We start from the raw sequence: 22,440 nt of genomic DNA on the forward strand, positions 1-22,440 counted from the left end.
ACCTCATCACGATGAGAATCTCCCGTTCCACCTCATCATGATGAGAATCTCCCGTTCCACCTCATCACGATGAGAATCTCCCGTTCCACCTCATCACCATGAGAATCTCCCGTTCCACCTCATCATGATGAGAATCTCCCGTTCCACCTCATCACCATGAGAATCTCCCATTCCACCTCATCATGATGAGAATCTCCCGTTCCACCTCATCATGATGAGGATCTCCCATTCCACCTCATCATGATGAGAATCTCCCGTTCCACCTCATCATGATGAGGATCTCCCGTTCCACCTCATCACCATGAGAATCTCCCGTTCCACCTCATCACCATGAGAATCTCCCATTCCACCTCATCACCATGAGAATCTCCCATTCCACATCATCATGATGAGAATCTCCCGTTCCACCACATCATGATGAGAATCTCCCGTTCCACCACATCATGATGAGAATCTCCCGTTCCACCTCATCACGATGAGAATCTCCCGTTCCACCACATCATGATGAGAATCTCCCGTTCCACCTCATCACGATGAGAATCTCCCGTTCCACCACATCATGATGAGAATCTCCCGTTCCACCTCATCATGATGAGAATCTCCCGTTCCACCACATCATGATGAGAATCTCCCGTTCCACCTCATCACGATGAGAATCTCCCGTTCCACCACATCATGATGAGAATCTCCCGTTCCACCTCATCACGATGAGGATCTCCCGTTCCACATCATCATGATGAGAATCTCCCGTTCCACATCATCATGATGAGAATCTCCCGTTCCACATCATCATGATGAGAATCCCCCGTTCCACCACATCATGATGAGAATCTCCCGTTCCACCACATCATGATGAGAATCTCCCGTTCCACCTCATCATGATGAGAATCTCCCGTTCCACCACATCATGATGAGAATCTCCCGTTCCACCACATCATGATGAGAATCTCCCGTTCCACCTCATCATGATGAGAATCTCCCGTTCCACCACATCATGATGAGAATCTCCCGTTCCACCACATCATGATGAGAATCTCCCGTTCCGCCTCATCATGATGAGAATCTCCCGTTCCACCACATCATGATGAGAATCTCCCATTCCACCACATCATGATGAGAATCTCCCGTTCCACCTCATCATAATGAGAATCTCTCGTTCCACCACATCATGATGAGAATCTCCCATTCCACCTCATCATGATGAGAATCTCCCGTTCCACTTCATCATGAGAATCTCCCGTTCCACTTCATCATGAGAATCTCCCGTTCCACCACATCATGATGAGAATCTCCCGTTCCACTTCATCATGATGACAATCTCCCGTTCCACCTCATCATGATGAGAATCTCTCGTTCCACCACATCATGATGAGAATCTCCCGTTCCACCACATCATGATGAGAATCTCCCGTTCCACCACATCATGATGAGAATCTCCCGTTCCACCTCATCACCATGAGAATCTCCCGTTCCACCACATCATGATGAGAATCTCCCGTTCCACCTCATCATGATGAGAATCTCCCGTTCCACCACATCATGATGAGAATCTCCTGTTCCACCTCATCACCATGAGAATCTCCCGTTCCACCACATCATGAGATTCTCCCGTTCCACCACATCATGATGAGAATCTCCCGTTCCACCTCATCATGATGAGAATCTCCCGTTCCACCTCATCATGATGAGAATCTCCCGTTCCACCACATCATGATGACAATCTCCCGTTCCACCTCATCATGATGAGAATCTCCCGTTCCACCTCATCATGATGAGAATCTCCCGTTCCACTTCATCATGAGAATCTCCCGTTCCACTTCATCATGAGAATCTCCCGTTCCACCTCATCATGATGAGAATCTCCCGTTCCACCTCATCATGATGAGAATCTCCCGTTCCACCACATCATGATGAGAATCTCCCGTTCCACCACATCATGATGAGAATCTCCCGTTCCACCACATCATGATGAGAATCCCCCGTTCCACCACATCATGATGAGAATCTCCCGTTCCACCACATCATGATGAGAATCTCCCGTTCCACCTCATCACGATGAGAATCTCCCGTTCCACCTCATCACGATGAGAATCTCCCGTTCCACCTCATCATGATGAGAATCTCCCGTTCCACCTCATCACCATGAGAATCTCCCGTTCCACCTCATCACCATGAGAATCTCCCGTTCCACCACATCATGATGAGAATCCCCCGTTCCACCACATCATGATGAGAATCTCCCGTTCCACCACTTCATGATGAGAATCTCCCGTTCCACCTCATCACCATGAGAATCTCCCGTTCCACCACATCATGATGAGAATCTCCCGTTCCACCACTTCATGATGAGAATCTCCCGTTCCACCTCATCACCATGAGAATCTCCCGTTCCACCTCATCATGATGAGAATCTCCCGTTCCACCACATCATGATTAGAATCCCCCGTTCCACCACATCATGATGAGAATCTCCCGTTCCACCACTTCATGATGAGAATCTCCCGTTCCACCACATCATGATGAGAATCCCCCGTTCCACCACATCATGATGAGAATCTCCCGTTCCACCACTTCATGATGAGAATCTCCCGTTCCACCTCATCACCATGAGAATCTCCCGTTCCACCACATCATGATGAGAATCTCCCGTTCCACCTCATCATGATGAGAATCTCCTGTTCCACCTCATCACCATGAGAATCTCCCGTTCCACCACATCATGATGAGAATCTCCCGTTCCACCTCATCATGATGAGAATCTCCCGTTCCACCACATCATGATGAGAATCTCCCGTTCCACCACATCATGATGAGAATCTCCCGTTCCACCACATCATGATGAGAATCTCCCGTTCCACCTCATCACGATGAGAATCTCCCGTTCCACCACATCATGATGAGAATCTCCCGTTCCACCACATCATGATGAGAATCTCCCGTTCCACCTCATCATAATGAGAATCTCTCGTTCCACCACATCATGATGAGAATCTCCCGTTCCACCTCATCATGATGAGAATCTCCCGTTCCACTTCATCATGAGAATCTCCCGTTCCACTTCATCATGAGAATCTCCCGTTCCACCTCATCATGATGAGAATCTCCCGTTCCACCTCATCATGATGAGAATCTCCCGTTCCACAACATCATGATGAGAATCTCCCGTTCCACCACATCATGATGAGAATCTCCCGTTCCACCTCATCATGATGAGAATCTCCCGTTCCACAACATCATGATGAGAATCTCCCGTTCCACCACATCATGATGAGAATCTCCCGTTCCACCTCATCATGATGAGAATCTCCCGTTCCACCACATCATGATGAGAATCCCCCGTTCCACCACATCACGATGAGAATCTCCCGTTCCACCTCATCATGATGAGAATCTCCCGTTCCACCTCATCACGATGAGAATCTCCCGTTCCACCTCATCACGATGAGAATCTCCCGTTCCACCTCATCATGATGAGAATCTCCCGTTCCACCACATCATGATGAGAATCCCCCGTTCCACCACATCATGATGAGAATCTCCCGTTCCACCACTTCATGATGAGAATCTCCCGTTCCACCTCATCACCATGAGAATCTCCCGTTCCACCACATCATGATGAGAATCTCCCGTTCCACCTCATCATGATGAGAATCTCCCGTTCCACCTCATCACCATGAGAATCTCCCGTTCCACCACATCATGATGAGAATCTCCCGTTCCACCTCATCATGATGAGAATCTCCCGTTCCACCACATCATGATGAGAATCTCCCGTTCCACCACATCATGATGAGAATCTCCCGTTCCACCTCATCACGATGAGAATCTCCCGTTCCACCTCATCACGATGAGAATCTCCCGTTCCACCTCATCACGATGAGAATCTCCCGTTCCACCTCATCACGATGAGAATCTCCCGTTCCACCACATCACGATGAGAATCTCCCGTTCCACCTCATCACGATGAGAATCTCCCGTTCCACCACATCACGATGAGAATCTCCCGTTCCACCTCATCATGATGAGAATCTCCCGTTCCACCTCATCATGATGAGAATCTCCCGTTCCACCACATCATGATGAGAATCTCCCGTTCCACATCATCATGATGAGAATCTCCCGTTCCACCACATCATGATGAGAATCTCCCGTTCCACCACATCATGATGAGAATCTCCCGTTCCACCTCATCACGATGAGGATCTCCCGTTCCACCTCATCACGATGAGAATCTCCCGTTCCACCTCATCATGATGAGAATCTCCCGTTCCACCACATCATGATGACAATCTCCCGTTCCACCTCATCATGATGAGAATCTCCCGTTCCACATCATCATGATGAGAATCTCCCGTTCCATATCATCATGATGAGAATCTCCCGTTCCACCACATCATGATGAGAATCTCCCGTTCCACATCATCATGATGAGAATCTCCCGTTCCACCTCATCACGATGAGGATCTCCCATTCCACCTCATCACGATGAGAATCTCCCGTTCCACCACATCATGATGAGAATCTCCCGTTCCACCACATCATGATGAGAATCTCCCGTTCCACATCATCATGATGAGAATCTCCCGTTCCACATCATCATGATGAGAATCTCCCTTTCCACATCATCATGATGAGAACCTCTCGTTCCACCTCATCATGATGAGGATCTCCCGTTCCACCTCATCATGAGAATAGCCTCATGCGTCTTGTTTCCAGTCTGTGGTTGTCAGGTTGCACCCCTTCCAGGGAATGCAACAAACATCCAGACCAGATTCTGAGCCTACCGTCTGCATGTGGATCTGAAATGGAAGCTCATGGAAACGTTTTTCCATCTTCTGTCCAGTTTCGGCGAGATATGAACTGGAGCCTGTTTCCTTTTTATATCTGACAGGATTCATACCTGTTGTCTGCTGTAGCTAATCTCCCTCAAAGCTCAGCGTGTTGCGTCCACTCACGGTAGTCTGCATACCTTTGTTGTGACCACAGGTTATGTGAGTTTCTGTCATCTCCAACCAGTCTGCCCAGTTTGTCACTGTCACCGACATAGAAAGCATTTATGAATAGAGCAATTTATTAAGTCAGAAACAATAAAGTATTAAAAACTGTTTAAAAAATGTTAAAAATTCTGTCAAATATCAGTAAAATCTAGAAACGCGTTTTATCTATAGCCATCAACATGATACTAATGAAGACTGCTATATCTGCCATTAATTACCTGAAAAGGCCTAAACGGAAGTGTTTTCATGGCCCCCGTGGTAACCCAACCTAAACACTGTGGACAGATATCAAAACAGAACATTTCAGACCGAGAAGCTGACAGAACTAGAAGCCAAAAATAACAGGAAATAAAAAAAACCCCAAAGAATTATCTGAAGACAGATGTGGCTACAAAGAGTTTGCAAGCTGTTATACTTGACATAAAGAGGCAGGAAAAATGAGAAAACTATGCTGAAACTGTAGTTTTGAGTCATTTTTTCCCATTATGTGTTAAACAGTTAAAGTTATTTTGACACCTCTTGAGAAACAAATCAACTTTCATTTGCTTCACTATAAAAAGTAATAAATTTCCACACGTCTGGAAGCAGTATAGCATCTTTGCTGCCGTAATTCAAGCAGTCCTGACTTGACGGACCAGCTGCTGGTCTGTAAATTAACTGCTGTCCTTGTTGCTTTTGCATGAAAACAAACACTTTTTCTGCGTGAACATCCTTTTTGTTCACAGCTCTGAATGTCAAGTGCAAGGTTGTGTCTTTTAGTTCAGATGCAATTCACTACGATTATTTTGTTCTTTTTTTTTTTTTTTCCATGCTGAAATCCTCTCCTGAGACGTTGCCCTTAATCTGAGCAACTGCTGAATGGATTAAACTTCCAGGCTCATTGTGAGGATGATGAACGCTGACGCTGAGGAAAACTGAGCAGCTCTTGTTCGCAAGGAGCAGAAAACTACACGTTTTGGTTTAACTCCAACTCCAGTAAATTGCATTGCCTTGGTACATCGTGGCGAACCATTAGCAGCTCATGTTAGTGTCTGATAATCGCATTTTTATCTTTGTTTGGCAGGCAAGGTGTGCTGAACAAGCAAGCTCTTGTTAATTACAGGCATCCACAATTGGGAGTTGCATCCTTCTGCTGATTACTACAGAGAGGATCTGCAGGGCCGCAGGCAGGATTTGAGATGGGTCATGAATCAAAAAGTCTCCACCATCCTCTCATTCTTTGTGTTCAGATGTAACCAATTCTTCTTTTTCAGTAACGTGTTATGAGGACAGACGTCTATAAAAGTCCCACATGTCCAGCAGACTGAGGGCATGTTCTAAATGGAGGATTTGTCCTTGAACCAAACCTGCTTAGAGACCTGCCCAACCTGAAGAGGGAAAACAACAACGGCGGTTGTTTATGGGGGTTAAAACAACAGATGTTTTTGTCCTAAACAGCAAAGTGAAACAGAAAATGAAGGTGAAACTTGAAGGTGAAGTTTGTAAGCTGACGTGTCTTAAGGTGATGAGAGGCTGTGTGAGGCAGGAGTCAGTTTGCATCTGAATCAAGTCTCTTTTCACACTAACCAGACATCTAGTTTGGTACATTAATGATGTATGTGAAGTATCTATTTTGTTGAAGACTATTCTGTTTGCAGATGATGCTAATCTTTTTTGTTTTGAAAACTGTTGAATATGAACTGAATAAACTGAAGAGTTGGTTTGATGCAAATGAATTAACATGAAATTTAAATAAAACTATTATTTAGGAATAGACTAATTAAAACTAATAAGAAACTTGTAATAGATTAAATAGTACTTGAAAGAGTCTCAGAAATAAAATTTCTAGGTGTAATGATCGACGAAAGACCAAGTTGGAAGAAACGTATAAATTATATTAATTAAAAAAATATCTAAAATCATTTCTGTTCTTTATAAAGTCAAATATTTTTTAAATCAGTCATCATTGTTTGTTTTATTTTGTTCCTTCGTACTACCATATGACATATTGCGTTGAAGTCTGGGGAAACAAATACAGGACAACATTAAAGTGGAACTATTATGTGCATTTCAGACTAATTTATTTTTATTTCTGAGACCAGAAGGGCTGGGATTGATCGAGTTATTGTCACAAATCACATTATTTACTTCAGACCGACCCTCTCCGTAGGCTGTCAGATCAGCCTGTGGGCAAAACGAGTGGATTAGGCTAATATGAACTCAATTCAAACTCAACAAAAACAAAATACAATGTCAACACATAGCATACAGCCCTACATGTTGGAACCTGAATCAGACCCTGAAAACGAAGTGGAAAACAGCAACCCACAGCAACGAATGCAGCAGGATGTCTCTCTTTGGTAAACTCACCAGCCATCGTTGGAAATAACTTTATCCCACGTTTTCCACCCGCCTGATGTATTTGTACATGCCCTTGTTAACCAGTAGAAGGTAACCAATCACCGAACCTTATCCCCGGGACGTCACAAGGATTTCCAAGTAGAAAAAAACTCTCTAAAATGATGCGTTTTTCGTCACCATGGAAACCGAACGGAGAGCGTGCTGGAACTCAAACTCAAACTCAAACATGCGTTTAGGTGATAAAAAACAGTGCCGTTCACATGTCTGATGAGGATTCAACACTGTAACACTAGAAAGCTCAGAAAACTCCAAATACCATGACAGCACCTCTTTAAATTCTTTCTTCTTAACAAAAAAGCCAAAAGAATAAAAACAAATTTGTCAGAACCAACAAATTCTCTGTTCATCAAATTAAAAATACTCAAATTTAAGGACCTATTAAAATTCAAGATACTTCAAATCATGTAAAAAGTTAAAAATTGTCAACTACTCAACAGCATCCAAAAGCTTTTTCATTTAAGTAAGAGTATATTTGGCCTGAGAGGAAAAAACGTGTTTAAAAAACCTGCGATGAGGACAAACGCCAAACTCCATTGTATTTCTTCAAGAGGAGTTAAACTCTGGAACAGCTGCGGTGAAGAAATAAAAACATGTCAATAGGAAAAAATTAAACAATGATAAAAGATGAGATACTTAAAAGTTATGAGGCAAATATGGATTGAAATGAATGTATATTGTATATTATGATTTATTGTGTGTATTACCACTATTAAGTTCTATTGTAATGTAATATAATGTCCATTCATTTTCAGAGATCCTGTATAATAATGTAAGGGTATGATATGAGGGGGTTTTGGACCAGATAAGCGTTCCACTTCTTTCAACTTTTTGTTTTGTTTGTTGCAATGACTTTTTGTTCTTTTTTAAAGTCGGTTTGTTTTAGTTCGAAATAAATTCTTTAAAAAAAAAAAACCACACAGTTGCTGCAGCACTTGTACATCTTTTTCACTGCACTTAAGACAAATAAATGTAATACCGTAAATGATTTTTCTAGAGCTGCAACAAATAATTTGTTACAATGAGGACCTGTTTTTATAGAAAGGCCAAGTTATTCCAGTCATTTTGGGTGATTAGTGTGCACCAGAAAGTGTGACACCCCACTCTGTACTTCTTCAATAACAGGCAGTTTTATCAATTTTTTCTTTTTTTTACACTTATTTTTCCAGGCAAAAATGTTTGAGAAGCAATTCCCAACCTGGATAAGAGGCCCCAGTGGAACCAAAAGGAAAACACATAAATACATACGAATTTGCCAAATCTTCCTCGTCACGCGCCCCGTCGACTGCTAATTCAGCATCCTTCTACCTGACCTGTTAGCTCTCTCCAGCCGGCAAAAAACGAGCTTATGATGTCTCTTGTTTTGTCTCTTTCTCTTTTTTTGTTTTAATCTTGCATTTCTTTGCTGAATCAGCAATGTTGCGTGTTCAAAAAAGTCAGTTCCTTATTATACCGTGAAGCAAATCGTCACTTCCCGTTGCGTCCTACAGCCTCTAGAAATGCACATGATAGAGGTCACTGTGTCATCTAACAAGTCTGGGATGCAAAGTTTTAAGGTAAAAAAAGTTACGTAATGCGTCTTTAATGTGCTTGAATGAAGATTTGAAATGGGAAGAGTAAGAGAAAGAGAAGCTACATATGCAGGAGCGTATGTAAAACCATGTGTACATATACATGCACACACACAATGATCATAACTAATATGATGCAGTTTGAACTTGAAGTAGTAAAATATGACAAAGTTATGAGTTTTAGGCTAATTTTGTAAATGGTTCCAGTCATTTGCTGCTGCGAAACAAAAATATGTGCAGCCAAAAATAGCAGTGTTGGGAATGAAGAAGTGCATTGATTAACCTGCGCTAACGCAACGTGAAGAAAACCATGTCAGAAATGGTGTCGAGCTCAGGGCTGTTGCAGCCAAACCAGTGACGGAGTCACTGAGGATGAAGGGGAAAAAACAAACCCAAAAACTGTAAAGATCACAATGCTGAGTGAGGAAGGGTGTGTAAGTTATTATAATCCTTTAAAATTATCTGCTAAATGTTTAAAGTGTGTATAAATTACAGTAAGAAGTGTCCAGAATGGCTGGCAACATGTCCAGGGTGAATCTCTGATCCTAGCAGCTCGGATCGGCTCCAGCAGCCCACCCTGTGACCCTGAATCAGAGTAGGTGGCTGTAGACAATAGATGGATGGATGGTTCCCAAAGTGGTGCGATATTTATACGCCATGAGATGTAGGGCCATGAAAAACCTTTTCAAATAAACTCATCTGTTTGTTTTTTTTTCCCGTGGAGAGTGAAAGGTGATATTTAGAGCTAATCCCATCAATTAAAAAGTAAATAAAACTGACCTCATGACGAAGGGAAAAGTTGGCTTGTCGTGACGAAGATGAGTGACTTAGTTTTCCTTCCTCCCAAGATGCAGCTTCAGTTTCAGCACCTTCTTCATCGGAACACCGTCCTTCATCATCGCATGTTTCATCCATGACGACATACATTTCACACATTTTTCTATTTATTTGGCCAAAGTAGCTGAAGAAGAGGTCAAAAGGTCAAATCATGGATATTTGTGATGTTCTAACTTCATGCAAGTTTTTATTGATGTAAGATTTGCTCTGCAAAATGTTTTTAACATTTTAGCGTAAACGTTGAAAAGTGCAGGATCAGGGTCATCACATGCGCAGGGTTTGGTCAGCATGTTATGTTTGGTTAAAGCTGTGTGTGTTAATATTACCAGCACCTTCCTATGATGTCCTCTACTGTTTGATTTCATGCTTGTGTTGTTCTCACTCTCATGTGGAAGTCACTTTAGATAAAAGTGCCTTCCTAGAACAGAACGGAATAGGATCAATAAATGTTGATTCCCAGCGTCCAACGTAAACCCAACAGAAAACAGCCTCACATGATGCCGTCTGATGATCTACGGCACTGAAATCACTGCTGTGTGTAAAACAAGGTTTACGTTTTGCAATGAAACTGCTTGCATTTTTCTGAACAATCATAGTCTGATACACACACACATCTGAAGTTCTGAAGGGATCAGTTTTAGTGTGATTAGATCCTGTTGTTTCAACAGATTAATGAAGCTACTGATGTTACACATTGAGAAGAGCTTATTTAATCCCAACTCTGTGATTTTCCTGAAGCTGATGGACAAAACTAACCAGCTAATACAGCAAGAACAACATAATGATACAACACAAGACTCAAACCAGTCTGCTGGGTGAACAGCCTGTCCAGTCCAGAATGAAGAGGGAAATAGTTTTCATAATGTGGATGAAGGTATGTTTCACAGAATAGTTAAAATACTCAACTGTAATCAGGCAGAACAATGAGATAGATGTTAATAACTGTAGCAAATAGCATTTTATTTGTGATGTAAACACGAAAACATTAACTAAAGATGACTTCTAAACAAAAACAGCTGTAATAAGAAGCTTCTTCCTTTAGAGTTGGATAATTAATTCAGTATTTGTCCAAACATCCGCAAATCCAATCAACCTTTCTGAAGAAAGAGTAATAGATTACAGTTCTCACACACTCGTCTGTTATTAACACACATATCTAATCAGCCAGTTGTATGGCAGCGACTCTGTGTGTTTAGTCATGCAGATGTGATCATAACAACTTGCTGAAGTTCAAGCTGAGCGTCAGACTTTAGACCTGCTGGTTGTTGTGACCAGATGAGAGGGTCTGAATGTTTCAGAAACCGCTGAACTTCTGGGATTTTCACCCACAACCTTCTCTAAGATTTCACAGAGAATGGCACTAAAATCAGAAGTGATCATGTAAGCAGTGGCGGTCAGAATGCAAATGCCTTGTCAGAGGGAACTGGGTATACTGGTTGGAGATTATAAAATGAATTATCATCCAATCAGTATTCATAGGAGCCAAATCAGATTAATAATACAAGGCAATATGTTTTCCTAATTGTTTTTATTTGGTGGGGAAAAAAAATCCTGCATTTTAAATTCCCTCTGGGATTAATTATTTTTCATTTTTGTAATCACTGGTCATACTGGTTATAACCAAGGTATCATCTCTGAACACACAACACGTCCAGCCTTGAGTCGGCTACAGCAGCAGGAGACCATCAGGTGCAACTCCTGTCAGGTAGGAGCAGGAAACTGAGGCTACAGGTCACATCCTGCGAAACTGGAAAGCAGAAGATGGAAAAACATCTGGTTTGACGAATCTCCATTTCAGCCGCAACATTCAGATGGAAACAAACATGGCAACATGGTCTGTCTACCTTGCACCAATGGTTCAGACTAACTGTGGTGTAATAATCTATCTCGTACCAACATGACAGTTTAACCACCCCAGCCTGAGTATTGCTGCTGACCATGTCCGTCCTTTTATGAGCTTCTGATGCAGGGATCCCCAATCCAGGTCCTCAACCACCAGTGTCCTGCAGGTTTTCCAAGTATCCCAGCTGCAACACACCTGATTCAAGTCAATGTGTATTTACTAGACATGTGAAGAGTTTGTCTGAGTCAGATGCGTTCCACCGCTCTTCGAGGACAAGGGTTTGGGATCGCTGTGATGGAAACTTCCAGCAGGATGATGCACCATGTCACAAAGTTCACATCATCTCCACCATGACGATGAGTTCCCCGTCCTCCAACGGCCTCCATAGTCCCCAGATCTACATCCAGCAGAGCAGCTTTGGGATGATGTTTAACTGGAGATTCTCATCGTGATGAGCAGCAACTCTGTGATGCTTCATGTCAACATGGAGAAAAATCTCAGGAATGTTTCCAACAGCTTGTTGAACAAAAGACACCAGCAATCACGGCTGATGGAAAAATACATCTAGTTTGGTGCAGTAAGGTGTCCCTGACAGTATCCCCAGCGTCTCTTCAACATTACAGATATTTTCCACGCAGAAAGTTACGGGTTTTTTTTTCTTTCCTAGACCTGATTTGGATTTTAGAGGTTTCAGTTTACAAAAGGAGGAGAAACATGTCTCAACCCATGAAATTGAGGCAAATATTCTACATTTTCTTGAGCAAAAATGACCCAAAATGAGCCTCCAGTCAGACATATCTGGTCAGTGGGACAGACTATGTAGGTCACCAAATGAATCTTCATCACACTTTCTTCCTCACCAACTCATGCTCAGACCTTTTTCCCGACCCTAACATGCCACCGTGAGTCTGCGTGCCCGCTCTCCCCGCCTCCAGCCCCGCACGCACGTGCCGAGAGCGCACAGAGGGCGCACGGATGTCAGTTGTGCTCCAGCCCTCCTTCCTGACGGCAACCCGCGCGCTCGCTGCGCGCAGCGGCTTCTCGGAGCAGGAATTTTAGGGAGTGGAAATTCCGCTGTTACTCTCACGACTCGCCTCGTTTTCCTGACATTTCTGCCTCCGCGGTCATCCGCTGCGAACCGACAGAAAGCTGAGCAGAAACAAGGACTAAAGGATCGGCAGAAAGGCGCTCCGGTGGTTCCCGCGGCTGTTTCCTCCTCTTTCTACCGATTTACTGGTGGTTTCAGTCTCTGATTTCTTATTTTTCTTTTTAATTCCCGACTTGGAAGTATGTTGATCGTTCTTGCTGGGTGCCAGAAGTCAGAGGTTTGAGCAGGAAACCAGGGCGCACAGCTTCCACTTTTGGGTATCGGATTTTTCCTTTTCATTTCCCCCCTTTCTTGGATTATTTGACTTTTTTTTTTCTTTTCCAGGAGATGGCAAGTTGTTCCCTGTCAGAGGCAGGGCTCTGCTTCTGAAGCTCACAGGATGCTGGGGACCTTAAAACCACCAGATCTCCTACTTTGAGACAATATCTGTTATTTCTCCTTTTGTGGACGCAAACTGTTGTGGACGCTTTCCTCCTTTCTTCATTCTTTTTTTTTTTTTTTTTTTTTTTTACACAATATGTTGTGTCATTTTCTAAGGATGTGTGGTGGATTGCTATTGTTCCTTCTCACCCAAGTCATCTTGGTGTCTTCGTTGGCTCAGACTGGTAGGTGGAAGCTGGCTCGCTGTGCATGAGGCTTGACAACAGGCAGCCTTGCTGAATATTGATCAGTTTTGCACCATTGTTACCTTTCACCTGTTATGCATCGGCTTTTCCTTTGAGAGGGCGTCTACAGGGGCTCAATTTGGACAAATTCTGTTACCCATTACATATTAAATTCAGTTTTTGCCACATTTACAGGTTTAAAATAGACATTTTGTACATAACCCTTTTTTTTTTTTTTAAAGATACGAGTGTCATCTGGACCAATTAATAATGAATAATTAGTTTCTAACGCACAAGTGCCAGTAATAATATTTGATATGACTTTTATTATACATAAGCTTTTATTCAGGTATTTTCATGCATTGAAATGCTCATATTCTGGAGCTTTTGTCCATGTTGCTATGAAGCATGCTCTGCAGGCAACAAGCAATTTGACAAATCATTCACTGAGAAGATGAAATATAATCATCCAACATGTTTGTTGCTGAGGCAACCCACCTCACCTTTCAGGAGCGCAGTCACACCTCACTCACGCAAAACAAGCCTGGCTGTGCGCGCACACCTTATCTGTAAAGTTTCAGCACATTTTGCAGGGTGTGAGAAATTTACAGCTGGAATGTGCTCATCTGTTGCTTGTTTTGGATATTTGGCATTATTAGTCTCCTTAAATCGGAGATTCATGTTAATATTCATCACCAGTCCACATGGCAGAGGCGCGTGAACGCGCAGACAGTCGCTGAACTGAAACTTTCTCCCTTCTGTTGCGGCGCAGATAAATGCGGGGGGAACATAGAGATACATGACGCGGACTACCTGACCTCCCCGGGTTATCCCGGAGCCTACCCGCCCTCCCAGCAGTGTGTGTGGGTGATAACCGCCCCAGAAACGGGTCAGAAGATCCTCATCAACTTCAATCCGCATTTTGATCTGGAGGACAGAGATTGCAAGTAAGAGTTCACTCCTCACTCCCCCCCTTTTTTTCTGTTGTCTCCCTGTTTTCTCCCTCTCCCATCTCTTTCTCTTGCTCTCTCCTTCCATCCTGCCTGGATACAGTGGCAAACTCTGCCATCTATTGGTGAGGGAGCTGCAGGTCTGCTCCCAGGGTGGTGGATGTGTGAGGGTGAGATATGGCACGCGGAGGATTGCAGGTAATGATTGCAGAGGGAAATCCAGGTTTGAGGGGCTTTGTAACCCCTGCTTTATATGAAGAGAGGTTAACTTATGTCATGTGTCTTTGGCTGATGATTTTACACAACAAAAGACTGTCTGCAGCTGCTTGATAGAGGATGGAGTTCAGTTCGCTTACAGAGGAGTTGTTTACTTTCCATTTGAAGATGAAACCAAACTGTTTGTATTTGTGGGTGAGATGATCTGCTTTGCTTTTTAAAAAAATTATTTTTGAGGAGCTTTACAAGTTTATGTGTTTTTGCCGCTAGTTTTTATGCTTGTCATATTTCCTGTTGATGAAGCACGGATGATTAAACAAAGAAACTTTGGTTTGTTTTTTGGAGCAGCTGCCAAATAACATAAAATCTGTTTTTGCTTTTCCTCGCCTTATGAGGAGCACAGGGTTTAATTTAAGACCATTAGTCAGACAAAACATGCAGAAAACGATCTTAAAAACTTGTGATGTTTGTGTTTTATACTATTTCCTAACATTTAACGGTTGCAGTGATCGTCCCTGGGCTTAAATAAAGACACTTCCAAGCAAAATAAACACATTAGCCCCTGTTTTTATTGGTTTATATCAACGGTATGTTTTGCTCTGGCCTGTCAGGAAGCAGTTGTTTACTAACTTTCTGATCATATACATGTTGCATGCATTATCTGGAATCGTTCCTGCAGGCTTCTGATGGTGCCATTTTTGCATGACTCTGCTGAAGTTGTAAACAAGCTCCCACCCAGGCACTACATAACCCCTTTATCTCCTCTCATTGACAGGGGAACACAGTCTTGATTGTGTGCATCCACACAACATGGCCCATGTGTTTTTATGGCGGCTTCTTTGTCCTCTTCTTTTTTTAAAGGCCCCATAAAGATGCTCTTGCGTAAATCACGGCTAGCTGTCGCGCTCTGCCTTACAGATGGGAGTTCTCCAATACTATTGGATCATGTTTCACCACCAAGGGACTAATAAACCATTAGTGCTCGGGACAGATAGTGGATATCATGTGTCTTTTAGTGGATTACACATCTTCTTCTGCTGCGTCGCGAGCAAAACATGCTGGAAAGCTGCTGGCTCAGACGTTTGTTCAGGAGTTGCTTTATTTTTTGTGATAACCCAGGGAGCAGTGCAAATGTGAAATAATGTGGTTTTAGTGTTTAATGAAATGTAATAAATCCCGGTGATAAAACTTGAGACCGTAGCTGGCGCTGTAGTGCACCACCAACGGAGCGTTATTGTCTACCTAATGATTTTTCCATAGGTTAATGTGCTGTAATAAAGCAGTTGTAGAATAAAATATTAGACTTTCGGCGGGGATTATCAGGAGCTAATTGCTTTAGTATCGGCTTGTGGGAAGAGCAGATATGGTTTCTGTGTTGGGACTCCTTCACTTTATGTCCACACGTGCCTGATTCCCCGCGTAGAAGTCAAGAGAGCCGTCATTTCCACTTTCTGGCCGCCGCAGGAGTCAGAGCTGTGACCGTTGAACAGGCCGACCACCCTGCAACCACCTCAACAACTCATTTGGCTGCTGCCTCGGGGGGGTCTCCGCTTCGCTCGATTGCATTCATTATTTGTTGTGCAAGTTTGTGTTGGATGATGATGGGGTGTAGCTCGTAGCTTTCTGACTTGGCAGGAACGGTGTTGTTTTTGGGAGCCAGTCAAACGTTCGAAATATGCCCGTCGAGGGAGGCCCTTAAGCCGCTTTGGCGAGACCACGGTCCCATTTAAAGCATTTCCTGAGATGGTGGAGTTTTAGTTTGTGGATGGATGGCTAAATGTCAGAGGCAGAGCGTGACACTGCAGGGAGAGCATGACTGGAAGTGGAAAGCAGATTATCACGTTTAACCACGGGCTGAAATAGTTAAACCTTTCTGCATTAACTCCGACTGGTGCCGGGCTTTGAGCATAACATGAAATCATTATCAGCTGCACATTTGGCATTTTGGATCCTCAGTTGGGCCTTTAATCAAAACCTCAGCAGCTCTTTTTTTTTTTGTAGCCTTTTTACGCTCATTATCTTTAATTTGGACTGTCAGACAGTCATTCTTTGACTTGTTTGTTGTGTGTGTGTGTGAGTTAAAAAACTCAGTTATTAAAACTGTTGTTTGTTTCACCAGTGAGAAATAATAATATCTGATTATTAAAGGATTTGTTTTGATTACAGAATGTCAGATAAAAACAAAAATGTTTATTATTCAGCCAGAAACTGAGTCAATGTTTAATTTTTAACTTTTTTTTTTTCCCCAACCAGCATCTAAGAAACCAAGCAACTTTAGTTTGTAGCTGTGATGACACACAGAAAATCCTCCCATTTTATCAAATCAAATCAAAATTTATTTACAATACTTTTCATACCTAAGTGCGGCGCAAACAGCTTTCTGTAATAACACTGATTAAATACCAAATTGAAATCATTTCAACATTAAATTTAAACACATAAACTAACCAAATTACATAAACAAACCTGATTATTCATGATCTTTCATGAATTTGTACAGACAAAGCAGACAAAAGCCCCCCTGTCCACACCCACCCACCACTCTCATTTAACATAAACAAGTCCATCACGTCAGGCTTGATGCTGCTGTAATTTTAGATGCAAACAACAAAACTACCTGTTTGCTCCCTTCTTTAGTCCCATAGATGTTTCTAATAAATTCAGCATAACAAGTAAAGCAGTGACCTGCTGATATTCTGGCCGCCGTCACTCACATCGCTAATCCTTTGCTTTCACTCAGATTGGAGGTTGTGTGGGAAAATCAGAGCAGGGTGATTTACGGTTCTCTAACATCCTACGACGCCATTCTTTCAAACTAATTGAAATCCATCTCTGGAAATACGACCCCGCCTCCTCCTTCATTAAGTACCATCTTGCTTCTTGACCCCCCACCCCCTCTGTCCCATAATGAAGTTACTGGACCGAAGCAGAACGAGCGTCTTCTGAACCTGTGAAACATTTAAGTATCCAAACAGAGAAAGCTTACAGTCGTGACATGTGTGTAACTGATTTCCCTCCACATGCACCCTCAGCAGCCATAGTTTGTAATTACGCTCCCTAATTACATTTTTAAAAAAAAAATAGATATCAACCAGGAACGGAGAACCTTGGAAGGAGCTGCTCTGCAATCACACAAATATTAGACCCGGCGGAGTAAGACCGCTAACCCTGTAGCATCTTTTGAGAAGAACTTTTAGGTTAATAGATGAATCTGAAGCGTTCAAGGTCGTCGTAATCTTCTGGCTGATGACTCCCTTCCACAAACTCTGCGACACAAAAGTGTTTGCTGAGTGAACAGACGACAAGCAGCAACACTTTCCTGATCTGTTGGCTCTGCTTCTTATCTGGAGCGGCACCAGAACAACGCTTGTCTCATGTCCGCGTCTGAAATAGCCCGCGAAGTGAATCCCCGCGGAGTGCGGGAAAAGAAAGCACAGGCATGGATAAGGAACATGCGTCGGCGGCCGGGTAATTTGGGACATCTTTTTAGGAGTTGGCTGAACTGGTTCCTCCCACACGAGGCTGTACTGGCACAGTCTGCATGTCGCACATACACAACACACACAGGCTGTCCAAACTTTCTGTCACTTACAGTATGCTACAGTGTGCACACTCTGCAAAATCTCCAGCACACTTTTATACACCGAAGGTACCTTCTAACAGGAAAATCAAGCTTTTCCACCTTCTAAAGATGAATGTTTAGATGATAAATCTGTTGTTTTAGTTTGGTGATATCTTTGTTTTTTCTTTTTCTTTGGTGCAAATAATATTAATTATATTAATAATATTAGGCTGAAGAGCACAGAAGGTTATCTGAATGCTGAAAACTTGATGCCTACTTGTCCTCGTGTCAGCCAGATTCTTATAGCCTGAAGCCATATTAAACAACTGACATGATGAGAAGTCTAGTATTGATTTCTTTCTTTCTTCAGACGGGGGAACTTTATTTAACCCTTTGTGACACAGCCATGAGAAAAATCCTTTGGTAGTTCAAGTTTCAACTTTATTCTATGGTCATTTTCTATTCTAGTCATTTGGCAGATGCTTTTATCCAGAGCAGCTTGCATGTCATAAGTGATCATTTAACCATAGCAATTAACCAAAATGCATGTCTTTAACACTTAAACACGTGGTTGGACCAAACAATGCTGTTTTTTGAATGAGCATCAACACATCAACTCATTAATAAAAGGCCAATAGGTATTAACTTTGGCAAACTGTCATGTACTTTGCCAAAAAACCAGTAAGGCACTGGTAAGTCAGAAAAAAAAAACATCTTTTTAATTTATTTGCAGAAGGCAAAACAGTTTTTTCACCCAATTTGACAAAAACTTGTTCATAAAAATGTGAAGTATTAAAACGTGTCGTGTATTTTAACCCTTTCATGCTTAGTGGCCACCTAGTGGACACCTATTTACAAGTTTTTTTTTTTCTTGTTTGTAAATAAACCACTTCAGTGGCTGTTAGTGAGTCATCCAATATGTTTCCACTCACTGGAGAATAAATAAATATATGCTATAATTGAACATAATGTCATCACGCAAGTTTGCCTTGGTGATAAATAGGAAAAGAAAATGATACAGCTAGATTTTATAGACGATTTACATAATATAATTATTATGTATTTCATTAATATTTTATAGAATAAAATAAATCAGAAATCATGATAAATTTTAAATATCACTAATAATAAAAAGGTATCATTGCATATGTCAAAATGCTGTATTTAAAAAAATGTTGCATTGTTTTTTTTATTAATTCATGCATGAAAGCGTTAAATGTTTGTACATTTAGCTGTAAACATAAAAAATGGCTATTTTATGTTTATAAAGATTTTCATGTTAAATTCTTCAAAAACTTGTTGAATCCTGTGGAAATTTCAAAAGTTGTCCTGTTACTTCAGAAAATCTTACTACAATGTGAGGATCACCAGTCGATAATAAATGACCACATCAGATCTGAAGAACTGAAGATGGAGGTGAGGATAGGGAGAGATAGAAGAAGAAAAAAACATTCCAGACTGTGATGGGAGACTGGTTTCTCCTCCATGTCTGTGCTCCATGAGCAGTCAAGATGTTTGCAGAGACACAGTCACAAGACCAACATCTCACCGCCTGGAGGTGTCCCATGGAAGGAAACACACTGTACAAGCAGATTTGTGTGTTTGTGTCCATATTTGTGGTGGTTTTTGAGTATTTCCGTCAATCTTACTTTGGTTAAATGACATTTGCATGACAAACAGGACTTAAGGTAGAATTATTACACATGTTTATATAGTAAGACATATTTAGTTAAAGGCTTTAAAGAGTGGAAGGTGGGCAGTGGTGTAGTAATGCAACAAATAAATCAAAATATGGGCAGAATGTCTGACAGATGAATATGGATAAATCTATTCATGGATAAATAGAAGGGCAGCAGGATGATTGTTGTTAAAAAGTCAACTGGCAGGGAGGCTTAATGAATGAAATATGATAGATGGATGGTGAAATTAGATTAATTGATCGACAGATGGATGGATGGTAATATGGGCAGCCAAATGGAAGGGGTTTCTGGATGATAGGGGTTATAAGTGTCACAATGGAAGCCCATCTAAATGTATTGATGGATAGATTGTGATTGATGTAAAAGAAATAACCTGATTAGCAGGTTATGCCTTGATGGAAGGACTGAATGAATGATGGCAGGATAGATGAAAGAATAGACAAACTGAAGAAAAGCAAGCTGGATTGATTGCTCCAGTGATGAAGAGGTGAATTTATAGATTAACGGTTATTGGATGGACCTTTGGATTATGGGCAGAGGGATGTCAGAATGAAAGGATGAACCATGGTGACATTGGATTAATGGATGTGTGGATGACGTAAAAGCTGGTAGGAAGGATGGATGGAGAAATGATTGTGTGATAATGAAAGGATGGCAGGCTATAAAAAATATATAAATAAACTACAAAGTGACTTTCTGGTTGCAGCAGGATTCAGATCCTAAATGATGAATGGATTGCTGGAGGAATGATGAGACATATTGATCATCATGTAAAGAAGGATATGAGTAGGAATCAATGAAAGTATGACTGGTCTATGGATGAATGAATGGATGGATTGATGAGACCATTACAAAGTCAAGATAGCAGGAAAGATAGATTTTTCAACTTATTTTTCATTTATCAACTTCGTTTTTACTTTTTTCTTCAATGGATTTCTACTCAAGCATATTATGGATGGATGGATGGATAAAGTAACAGGGATGTCAAAATGGGAGGACATCTATGGATAAAGAATTCATTGGCCAAATGGACCGATAAAAAGGATAAATCCGTACTGAAATGCTATAAATAGCAGGTTAAAGTGTTTGGATGGAAGAATCTGAACAGATGGATACACAGCTGACTGAACTTTCATCCTTCGTCATCTGAAAGTCCAAAACAACATTTGTCAGCGACCCTGACGTCTGTTGTTTAGTCTTTTGCTGAGCCGCAGTATGACAATATGCTACATGAAAAATTGTCGTCAATCGCAGCGTTACTTTATGTGGCTTTAAACTGAGTGGCTGTTTGACCAGTCCTGCCCTCAGCGTTCAGCTAGACTTTGTCATCTTTCAGAGGAAAATAAAGGCATGTAGTCCAGATGGTTGTACTTTTCAGTTATGCACTGGCCACACAAACAGGAAGACAAAATGTGCTGCTGTCACAGAATGATTAGTCTGTGGCCCGCATCCAAAAAAATCTTAGGAGTGAGTCTTCAAAACTGATTTAGTTGTTTGCTTCTGGGAAAGTATGAAAGATGGAAACGGTCAGCCAGTCTCTAATCAGAATCAGCAATTAAGAATTTTTCTTTATTAAATTTTGCTTATACAATAAAGGTTGTGTGTAGGTAAAAAAAAAAAAAAATTGACCGTACCTTGAATTCAAGGTCAGAATAAAGATTTTATGACTATTTTTGCAAAGCTGGAGTCACATTCAGTGTTTTAAGTGGTACAGAGCTCAAATTAAACCATTTTTTTCCTATCTTTTCTTATCAAAATGACTAAATTTCCTTGTTGTACCCAGATCTCAGTGTGGCATTCCCTCCCGTGGAGGTTAAAAAGCTCCAAAACAAGAGTGGTGCAGTCATTAAATCCTTCATGGTCTCAAACAGGAGAAAGATGAAAGTGGAAAATGAGCAGAAAATATGTGGCCTCCGCTAGAGATTAATCTTTGAAATGAATGGTGAACAACGGGGAAACGAGGGGAAGAGAAACAATCAAATGAGAGATTAAAAGAGAGATCAGAGGGGTGTAAATGGGCTCAGAGAGACAGAGGGCTTCAGGCTGGTTTATCATGGTCAGTCTAATCCTGACCCCTGTGACAGTCCTCTCACTGTTTCTCCTCCTCCTCTCATTCTTAGGCTCTTCTGTCACTTTTCTTTTTCTCTGTTCCTCATCTTCCTCTCTTCTCACCCTGAACTCCATGTGCACTTGTCACGGTTTCATCCCTTTTTCTGTTCTGTTCACCATATGTTCTTCCTCTCTGCTCAGTTTGACAAATGATGGTGAACTTTATACTTTGTGAAGCCTGTGTTCTTGGTTTTAAGGGATAAAATGCAGAGGGAAGAAATATTGTCCTACTTACAGCTACCATGTTAGTTGTTTATATCTGAACCAGATGATCACTGGAAGCTCTCTGGTTACATGTAAGAGAAACGGTTACACAAAGGAAATAGATGGTGGCCAATATAGTATTAATATGGCTAATACGTTAACATACACTTTCAGAATAGAGTCAGCATCGTCTGTATATGTCCTGTTTTTGGTGAAGTTGTAAATACAAATTTAGCAATCAGTTGTTTTAACCTTTTTTTGTATTAGAAGAAGAAAAATGTTGAAATATCACTACTTTTGTCTCACTGGTGTTGGAGGTTGTAGCTTACTTGTTGATTTTC

The 22,440-nt window shown here is 41.6% G+C and overlaps 1 protein-coding gene across 1 annotated transcript in view; it reads left to right on the top strand.

Moving 5' to 3' along the window:
• Nucleotides 1-13,125: 13,125 nt before the first annotated feature.
• The window catches only part of LOC306758616 (neuropilin-1a-like), a 101,511-nt gene continuing 92,196 nt past the window's right edge, over nt 13,126-22,440 (top strand). Inside the window, exons 1-2 of the mRNA XM_079243952.1 lie at nt 13,126-13,358; nt 14,131-14,305. Of these exons, the coding sequence (XP_079100078.1) occupies nt 13,271-13,358; nt 14,131-14,305 (263 nt within the window). The 5' untranslated portion in view covers nt 13,126-13,270. The remainder of the gene's footprint in view (nt 13,359-14,130; nt 14,306-22,440) is intronic.

This window comes from Telmatherina bonti, assembly GCF_933228915.1.
Source record: "Telmatherina bonti genome assembly, chromosome: 7".
Classification (NCBI taxonomy): domain Eukaryota; kingdom Metazoa; phylum Chordata; class Actinopteri; order Atheriniformes; family Telmatherinidae; genus Telmatherina; species Telmatherina bonti.